This window comes from Lycium barbarum, chromosome 3 (genome assembly GCF_019175385.1).
Source record: "Lycium barbarum isolate Lr01 chromosome 3, ASM1917538v2, whole genome shotgun sequence".
Classification (NCBI taxonomy): Eukaryota; Viridiplantae; Streptophyta; class Magnoliopsida; order Solanales; family Solanaceae; genus Lycium; species Lycium barbarum.
Genome location: NC_083339.1, coordinates 24,304,640 through 24,315,345, shown reverse-complemented (window position 1 = coordinate 24,315,345; position 10,706 = coordinate 24,304,640). Strand labels below are relative to the sequence as shown.

The window sequence follows — 10,706 nt, the reverse complement described above, 5'->3', positions numbered from 1 at the left end:
GAATATTTTATTAAAGATTGTGGTGACCCATCTGTTTTACGTATTTTAAATAAATCATTAACAAGTAATATTAGTTATGTAATCTTTTATAGAAAATTATATTAAGGGTTTTCAATCCTAAGCTACGGGTTAAGAATCCTAAACTAACGGTTTTCATTTCTAAAATATAAAGATAAGTCAAATAATTAACAATTAGTTAGCATACAATTAGTATAAATAATTAATAAATAAACAAATAACTAACTAATCAAATAATTAAAAAGTTATTATCACATATTTAATAAATAAACAATTAAGTAACTAATCAAAAAATTAATAAATTATTATCGTATATTTAACAAATAAACAATTAATTAACTAATGAAACAATTAAGAAATTATTAAGAAATAAACAATTGGCTTAACAAAAACAAAATAAATAATTAGCCAGTCTAACAATTAATAAATACTTAAGTCGCTAATCCAAAAATTAACAAATACTTAAGTCGCTAATCCAACAATTAACAAATACTAAATAAACAAGCAATAAATAATTAACTAATTAACAATAGATAAACAAAAAGAAATGAAAAAATGGGCAGTCCCAACAGTGCACGGACTGCCCAAAAACGCAAAAAAAAAAAAAAAAAAAAGGGTAATGCACCACGTTATACAATAATCATGCTTAGGATAATAATATATTTAACAATGTAATAGAAAATTCATAGTGAAATACCTAGATTGAAGCTTTTTTTGAGTTTTTGAAATATGTTATACGCCGCTCTATTCCGAAATCCAACCTTAGAAACTTGTTCCTACACTTCAATATACCAAGAATATTGAGTTTTGGATTGAAAAATAACACGAAATTATCGTTTTAAGGGGGGTGGGACCACTGGAACGGGGTTTAATGGGGGTGGGGAAGGGCGCAGTCGCTGGTGGGGAAGATGGGGTCAATATATGTTGACCCATTCACGCACGAATTTCGTGCGTGAAAGGCCTCATCTGCAATTTTGCAGTTTGGTCCTTTCACGCACGAAATTCGTGCGTGAATATTACTTATGTTTTTTTTTTTTTTTTGTACTAGTTTGGTTCAACTTTTTATTTTTTGTGCTACTTAAGTCGCGGATTCGGAGTTAATGCCACGCTCCATGATAAGTAAAATGCCATGTCTTTCTTAGTATAAACATGGGAAGAAATTGCGAATAAGATGATATATCATACCAATTAAAGTTTTTCTATTGTTTTATAAATCATAATTAATATTATTTTTTTAAAACTAGGACCTAGGCTTCCATCAATCACTGACCAACCTCGTTTATATGTCAAATATACTCATATATATAGTTTAGTTTCACTTGTTTAACATCTTTTTATGCTAATGATGTCAGATTCTTTCAGTTAATCTCCTCACATATATCTCATTATTTTGATCTTTTATCCCTCCTTTGTGCTACCTGTTAAGTATGTATAAAGAAAATTGATGCAGACATTAATTGGCAAAAGACAAAATAAATGGTGACTAATTGTCGTGTCCACAATTTGGCATTTGAGACCAAGAACAAAAATGCAAAAAGAAAAAAGAAAAAGAAAAGAAAGAAGGCAAGCATGTTACGTATTGGATGTATGTGTCGTGAAATGTTTCGAAGTCTTCTGATTATATAATCATATAAAATAATTTTGACCAATTATATATATAGCATGACGTTTTCTACTCATGTAGATAATTTTTGTTGATGCATGAATATAATGACAATGAAACTTGAAGCTGAATATCTTTCTTTCTTTATATTTTCTTTTAAAAACTATTATGTTGATTAATTTCACACATGCAAATAATGATGAAGTAGGAGGAAAATTATCATCGGAGAAATCAATCAAACATGCTTAGTTCAACTGTATACGTAGTTACGTTTGGGACTGGAACAAACTATATGTAATAACTCCATTAAGTTACAATACCAGAGGCCTTTTCTCCTTCCATATGAACACAAAATCTTAAATTCTAATTCGTTGGCCTCATATTATCTGGTACCGTTTTTATCCATATATGACCAAACATCCATCAGGAAGTTTCCTACATTAACAACGTGGTAATTAACATAGTAATAGGGAAAAAGAATCACATTAATTAGGTTAAATCACAGAATTCATGTCGGGTAAATGGTAATTTCATCCCATGTATGTAATTCACTTTGCTTATTTAAAAACAAAACTTGAATTTATGAGGAATTCGAAAATTATATACATTATTTTCACACTATCAAGTCATTCAAAGAATATCAACAATAAGCCAAAATGTAAAAGATTCGCACTTAAAATTAAAACAAATAAAAGTGACTTAGAAATTTTCTTAATCTTATGATGTATATAACTTAAACTCATAAATATAATCATCTCTATACTCCAAAATAAAGTAAAAAAGAGTCCCACTAACAACTTGAATTAAATGGAAGAACCTCACACATCATTTAACTTGAATCTTTACAAATAATATATTCCATCCGTCCCACTTTATGTGATACTTTTCGCTTTTCGAGAGTTAATTTGACTAAATTTTGAAGTTAAATTGTAGTATTAGATTAACTCAATATTTTAAGATTAAAATTTATATATTTGCCAACTACATGAAAAGCACTATAAGTTACTCCAACTTTCATATCAATTTGGTGAAAAAAATGTTGGTCAAAGTTCATACAATTTGAATCTCAAAAAGCTAAAAGTATCACATAAATTGGGACAGAAAAAGTATATAACTTAAACTCATAAATATAATTATGTCTGTATACACCAAAAGAAAGAAAAAAAGAGACCCACTAACTACTTGAACTAAATGGAAGAACCACACGCATCATTTAACTTGAATCATAATTTACAAATAACTACGGGTGCGTATATAAATTCTGAAGTATATTATGATGGAATAAGAAAAAACTAAACAAGAAGAAGATTGTCAAAAATAACCTAAGTCTGAACATATAATTAGCTTCCCTAAAAAGAGATGCATGCATTGCATCATATTTGTGACAGAAGTAAAATTTTATGTCATTAATTGAGTATTGCATTGATTGGCTTATTTCCCTAATTTGGTTTCCTGTGCAGACATACATGAACCAACACAATCAATTTTCTTGTTTTTTATTTCTTCATTCTTTGAAAAGAAAAGAAAAATACAGGAGTAGCAGAATAAGGTAATTCAGACATTGAACTAAGATGCACATTCAATGCTCTTAGTAATCAATCATAAAGTAATTAGGAAAGTACTTGGTCTTTTAAAATTTGTTCATAGAACAAACATGGAAAGATAATAAAGACTTGGTCTCTATATCATCAATGCACGGTAATTTAAAATGGACAATAACTAAACGACTTCATTTGAAGTTCTATACCGGAGTAAATATCTATAAATAAACTGCATACGCCAAATTAATTATCACGTCCTAAACTCTGAACCCTCTCAGTGCTCCCATCAAATGGCAATGAATCCTTCACATTATAATGGATATAATTCCATTTATTTTAAATCCTATTTTTTACATTATTGCAATCTATATATAGCTCAAAAAGGTGATTTGAAAAAACATACTACTAAGTAGGATCTACCAAGATATAATCAATTTTAATGTGTCACCACTACCTTAAGCTTCCTGGAGATAAATGGACTCCACCGAATATCTAATGTTCATAGTGCACCATTAGTGTCCACACCACACCAAACCCACACACACACATCTTTCCCTGTTTAAGAGCATGTCTAATAGCAAGAAATTAACGAGGACTGTTCATATAACAAGATGTATGAGATCTCATTTTCAAAAAAGGAAAAAAAAAAAAAAAGAAGAAAAAACTTTGGCAGAAAGATGGGCAATCATTACAAGTATCACCAAACAGCCTAGCACCAAGAAAAAGGTGTAACAGAATCTGAAATCCTCTTACTCCAACTCCAAACTTTGACTTTCCATTTACGCGTACCACCAGCTAGCTATTCTAACGGTTATTAAGTTTACACCATGAAATAAAACCTTGTACTATCGATAAAACAAAGAAAACTAAGGACAAATAAACGAAGGACCATTATATTGAAATTATATAACCCCCCCCCCCCCCCCCCTCCCCCAAAACTATACCTTGCACAAATAATGTGATGTCAGGCATATAAACCTTTTTCTTCTCCCACAGTTCTATGCAGCGATGGTATTTTTACATGACCAAACTACTAATTATAATGTAACTATAAGAAATTTACAAGATAAGTATTAATTGAAACCTCATAAAATAATATGTAACCTGCTATAAATTATAGATTAAGCTTTAAACTTTTAATATTTATATTTTTCTGCACATATATTATTTAAACATAATAAAGTTGCTTTGTATACTAGAATAACGAAGAAATGCAAGATGAAGTTTAAAGCCCAAGAGGACGTAAAAATCAAAAAAGTAAGACATTTTATAAACTTGCAAAAGGAAAGAAGACGCATAAAATGCATGGAGCACTTAGTTCGTTTTTCACTACAAGAAGAGAGTTGCAAGACAAACCTCTGATCAAAGGGCTTCTTTTTTTCATCTTCTTAACATCCCCAGAACATGATCATCAGCAAAATTTAATCAAAGAAAACAGTTAGTCTACTCAGCTAGCTAGCTAATACTCCACTTCCTTTATACCCTAAATTACAGTCAAACCTCTGTATAACGATGTTGTTTGTTCTGATACTTTTGGCTGCTACAGCAAAATGTTGCTATATAAACATATGATATAACATAGATGATGGTTGTTATAGAGAAGTTTGGCCATGTAAGTCACATGTTGTGATCTTCTCTTCTGAGCTTGTTCAAAAGAGTTGTAATAAGTGCATCCCTCTTCTCAGCTCTAGCTTCTTCTCTCATCCTCCTTTGTTCTTCCCTTTCTTTCCATCTTCTTTCCATCATTAGCCTCTCATTTTCTAAAGCCTCCATTGTTTGCCTCCATTGCATCTCCTTTATTCTCCTCTCTTCTTCCTTCGCTTCATAAGCTTTTAACCATTGCATTTCCATTGCCATTTGTTGCTTCATGAAATCATCCATTATCTCCTTAAAACTACTCACTAAATTCACACTACCACTAGAACTACCAATGTTAACATTTCCCTTAACCTTTCTTTTCTTCTTGCTAACTTTTTCTCCTTCACTATCCTCATTTTCTTCCTCTTCATCAGAAGAAATAGCCTTCTTCTTCGACCCACTGGCACCACTTTCTGCCTCTATCCACAGCATTCTCTGCATCCTAGCTCCGAAAATCGCTTGCAACTCGTTGTAAAATGGAAATTGTTGTCGTAGAGCTTCCGGCTCAAGCGTTTCACATCCCTATAGAAAAATATTATGGAAAGGCAAAAAACAATAAAAATACCAACTAAATTCTATTGAAAAAATATTTATAAGAAAGATGATAATAAACTTAACAATCCCAAGAAAGCATTCATCAAGATTCAAGACAGAAGTTTAAATAGAATACTAAGCTAGAATTTACACTTGATAGTTCAATCTTTGAGATTCTAGTCTGAAAATAAGTGTGTTTTTTGAAAATAAAATTATGGATTCAGCATTTAATCTTTGGTTAACTTAAGAATTTTCTACATAGATATTTAGTTTTGCATAGAAAAAAGTGAGTATATAGTTGAATCGGATGCATCTGGTCCAGCTAGCTTGTGACTTTCTGGGAAAGAAACCTAATAAAAGAAGGAACGAGTCTATTCTTTCATTTGCTTTTTAATAAGTTTCTTTAGTCAAGAATAATATATATAAAAGAGAAATGAACTCATATGTACCTTATAGCGCGTAACAAGATTTTTCCACTTGCATTTACACTGTTCAGGGCTGCGATTGTAACCTTTTTCTTTCATCTTTGTGGCTATGACTTCCCATAGAAGCTTGTTCCTTTTTGTTTCCATGAAAGTTTGGTCCAGCTCGGCTCGAATCATCAAGAAATCCCTTGTTTCTTGAATACTCCATTGAGGGAACCTATCCCCGCCAGTACTAGCACCTGTTAGGATATAAATAATAACATGTCATGCGGAAACTAACAAAACAAACCTTAAAAGACGATGAATCAGAAAACAAAGAGAAATATACCGATATTAATCCCTCCACCACTAGTTGTATCTATATTCACACTTTGATGAGTACTAAACTGATGTTGTTGCTGCTGATGATGTTGATGATGGTGATGAAGAGGAGGATCCATATAATAATAACCCTAGCAAGATTTATTATTAAAAAAGGGCTATGTGTTTGGTTGAAGTTGAAGTTGAAGTTGAGAGATGGCTTTGGAGAGGAAAAAGATTTGGGGAGAGAGAAGAAGAAAGGTTTTATATGTAGGGGAAGGGATGGATGGTGTGAAAATAAGGTGTGAATTTGTCAAAGAAAAAGAATTGAATACCTATGGGCTTATGTGTCAAAAGCGAACGTTTGTGTGTTTTGAGTTCTCCATCAAGATTTCAAGAAGAAAAGAAAAAAGAAAATTAAAGGAAAAAGATGTGAATCAAATCTCTCTTTTTTTTTCGTTCATTTTCTTTTTGTTAATTCATCCTTCAAACAAACAGTGTCCGTCTCATCTCTCTACGCGGAAACTCATTTCTATGTCTCTCCCTCTCTCTCCAAAATATTAATCTTTATAAAGTTGAAATTATAATAACTTAGAATTGACATCCACACCTGTTCATATTACGAATAAGTGACATCACGCTGGCGAAAGAAAACAGAACCACCTTTGGATATATGGGTCTTTGATTGATTTTATGTGACAAGTTGTTGCTATGATGCTTGTTCCACAAGGTTTCTAACTTTTCTCTATTATTGTTGTAACATAACATTTGGTTTGTACCTAGGAAGAAAATATAGAGAAAGTACGTAGATATGTTAATAAGTTATTTATGTGATGTGTACAGAGTGGAAAAATACTTGACTGTTATGCTTTTTGTATTCTTGCATCTTGTTGTACATAGAACGCGTTGTTGCACAGAGTGAACCGTGTTTGGGGTGTCGGAGACGTCGGTACAGGTCTTTCGGAATTTCAAGTATGGAATAATAAATAATTCTTTAATGGATTTAATTTAATATATCATCAAATACACCATCAACGTATTTTAATAGGCCGAATACATGGATAGTCCCTTAAATTTGCTACTAATAAATTTCGTTTAGATATTCAAATTATGATCTGTTCCGATTGAGTATCTGAACACATGATGAAGTGTTTATATCAGACACTTTTGACTAAAACTTTGAAAAAGCTACGTTTCTGCGCGTGTTTTCAATCGCTCAATACGTAGATAACTAAATCACTTAAAATATATCACCTCCTTTATTAGACGTATTATCCTCAATAAGCCGTAAAACTTCAGGAATGTTCCCATTGATGTTTATGTGTATACTTAAAAGATGTAACATATTTTATGTGACTACGTAATGAGCGTTTGAAAACATACATGAATTTTTTCAAAATTTGAGATGGAAGTATATGTATAATAGGATCACTTTATCATATATACTGATACTCAATTAGAACATATATATATTATAGTGCGAGTGTCTAATAAAATTTACTGGTAATTTTAAGACATTATCAATGTATTCGATCATTTTAATATGTTATAGCAAATAATTTATCTTATTGTAGCTTACTAGTATCACTTTTTATTGAAGATTAACTATATTTATGTATTAGGTAATTTGAAATATCAATATATAAAAGTTAAACTCTTTTAAATATTAATATTAATACGCTTTAAAAACTTATAACCTTGAGGTCACCGGTTTAAATCGTGGCTATACAACATCTTATTTTGCTGAAATATTTTTGGTTTGACTATTTGACTAGGCTAATACTACTTAGGTTTGACCAGCTCAAGTATATTTACCTATTGATTAATTATGAAAAACATGGATTATCATCGTGTATCAGATTTTTCCCTGTATTTTTCCAGGAGTAAGGAATCAAAATATCAATTACTACCATATTTTATCACTAGTCAAAGGATGAAACGACCACCAGAATGTTGTTCAGGCAGATCAAGAGGGGAAGTAAACTAGTAAAATGGTATCCTTATCATCGCGTAATAGTTTAGCATGTTTAAGCAACCGTCATGTAATCACATGTAATCACTATCTATGATAGTGACCTCGTATCTTCTACTACTAATGTACTTTCGTAGTATATGAATAAATGTCCAGTTCACCAATATATATATATATATATATATATATATATAGATATTGAACTTCAGTTCAAACGACTGAAGGGCATAATATTTAGCCCATTATTGCGGGTTCGAGTCTCGCTAGAGGCATTCTTTTTACCTTTTTGAATTCCCTTGTAAAAAGTCCTGGCTCCTCCCCTGCTAGAGTTAGAAAAACAATTTCTGGAATTCAGAAAAAATGTTGGAGTTAATGAAAATCGTGAAGTTCAAACTTCTAAGAAGTAAATCTTGGAGTTCGAAAAAGCATAAAAACTGGAAAAGTGGGTGTTTGTGATTTTTAAGCGAGAGGTATTTTTGTCAAAATTTTATTCGTTTTAAAAAGTAGCTATTTTTCAATGACTTTTATATATCTGGCTATTTTTCAATTACATGCTCTATTCTTGAATTTTATCTGTTAACACACACCTATGTTTGGACGAGTCATTAATTCAACATATCTAAAAGTTGGTCATTTGTACAAAAATATATCACAGATTGACCCATAAGAAATGTTGTTTGATATAAAATAAATAATCTTCATAATAAATAAAAGAAATATTTTGGTTCCGTTCTTGAGGAAATTATAAAAAAAATAAACAATGAAATTAAAAATTTTGGTAAGATTTGAGCGAGTTGGACTATGACTCGTTGTTTAACCATCATAATTTAGCTTATCTCAGCCGAAATAACTTTAGGTTAATAATTCTCGTTTATTATCCTCAAGGAAAATTGACGTGAGAGTACAATCTGGGCTAAATATTAGCACTACAACGTAGATTTTAGCTTTTGGCATCTGATAGCCTAAATACATAATTCCTTCTTAATTGTTGGCACTGTATAGCCAATTAATAAAATAAACAAATTAATAATTCTCTTTCATATTATTAAAGGTATCCCACGTTATAGTCTCCCCATTATACCATATTATCTCGCTTCTATATATACTAAATTTAAGTGTACGTGTGTTGCACGTGTGCATCCCGTGAATCAATAAATAAATATAAGAATAATCAATAAATAATTAATATAATTAAAATAAATGTAATTTTCTAAAAGATGAAAATGGATATTATTACGCAGACATAATAGTTGGATTCAATATTTACTGAACATGCAAATAATGTTAATTTAATTAAACTAATTATATATTAATTATTTGTAAACTATAGATATTTTAGTATATGAGAGACAAATATATTATGTTTTCGTATACATAATATCTTTGTATAACGTCGTTCTTAGCATATCTTAAGTTACCTTATCTGATGATAATTTTTAGTGGGATTATTTTTTTCGATGACATTAAATATATCACACTGTCAAACAATAGCTAATGTGGACTGTATTTGCTGTCATATATTTTTCTCATGGACAACTATATTGCGGTTTCAAGGGGAATATCGATGTCAATTACAAGAGTTTGGTCATAACAGAGTAGCCAAATTGACAAAAAGGACCATGCGCCAAGAATATCGTCTACAAAAAGATATCGCTCAAATACATTAACATAACATGTCATTATATCATACAATAAAATATCTATAACTACAAATACTATATAAATAACCCAACAAAATCTTCATCTTTGCAAGATATCCAATTGGTCAATTTTAAATTGATAACCATATAATAGACATTGTAACAAAAATAGCAACTTTTTAATAATAATATAGAATTGTGTATCAAGAATACAATCATTTATCAATTCTAACTTCTAGAACAAACTAAGAGTATACAAAATTTACCTCAAGTCACAAGCAAGTTTACCTCCGCAATCGTCGACTGTATCAAGATTTCAAATTAAAAATATAGAGTACGGGCTTCTTCTTATAGGAGTGTTCATCTCCTTTCTAATCTAAATTATTTTGGTTACTTAGTTTATATAAGGTAAAATTTAGTCAATTCTAAAGTTCTAAATATTAGGACTCCTGACCTAGTTCAATAAGAAAAGAATTTAATAATCAAATTTTTAGTTGATTTCAAAGTCCTGAATATTAAGAGAACAAATTAAATTTTATTATTTGTTTTCAATATTGAAAAACATATAATTGGTCTAAATTCTTAATATTAGTTCATCCCAAATTTTAAATTTAATCTTAAATTTTTACCTGAACTCTACAATGACTTTTTTGGTAATACACAAAGATTTTTCTTCTTCTTCTTCTTTTTTTTTTAAGAAAAAGAAAAAATACGTATGTTTTCAATCAAATAGAAGTGTGCCCCTTAACAACGTGTCCGCAACCACTAAGAAAGGACAAATAAAACACGTCCTCTTTTTTTATTCTTCGGTTACGTTATTCTTTCCCTTGTTGTATTTTGTTTATCATTTATATATAATTTATTATGTGTAAGATATATAAAATGTAAAATTCTAATGATTTTAAAGAGATTTATATAAGGCAACACTTTAAAGATTCCAAAGTTCTAAGTATTAAGACTTTCAACATAATTCAAATAAGGAAAGATGTAATAACAAACAAATTAGTTGATTCTAAAGTTCTAAATATTAGGAAA

At 30.1% G+C, this 10,706-nt stretch overlaps 1 protein-coding gene across 1 annotated transcript; it reads right to left on the bottom strand.

Moving 5' to 3' along the window:
- Window positions 1–4,407: 4,407 nt before the first annotated feature.
- On the bottom strand, window positions 4,408–6,626 carry LOC132630798 (trihelix transcription factor GT-3a-like). The gene is made up of 3 exons (XM_060346399.1): window positions 6,088–6,626; window positions 5,784–5,998; window positions 4,408–5,322 (listed from the first exon to the last, which is right to left on the bottom strand). Exons 1-3 carry the CDS (start codon window positions 6,197–6,199, stop codon window positions 4,780–4,782), a joined length of 870 nt encoding a protein of 289 aa, XP_060202382.1. The 5' UTR covers window positions 6,200–6,626; the 3' UTR covers window positions 4,408–4,779.
- Window positions 6,627–10,706: the final 4,080 nt, after the last annotated feature.

What these genes read in the sequence shown, in the direction of transcription:
- LOC132630798 (XM_060346399.1), bottom strand. Translation starts at nt 6,199, where the DNA reads ATGGATCCTCCTCTTCATCACCATCATCAACATCATCAGCAGCAACAA. An exon ending in TGGTGGAGGGATTAATATCG is followed by an intron (nt 5,999 to 6,087) that starts GTATATTTCTCT and finishes ATATCCTAACAG; the next exon opens with GTGCTAGTACTGGCGGGGAT. An exon ending in ATCTTGTTACGCGCTATAAG is followed by an intron (nt 5,323 to 5,783) that starts GTACATATGAGT and finishes ATTTTTCTATAG; the next exon opens with GGATGTGAAACGCTTGAGCC.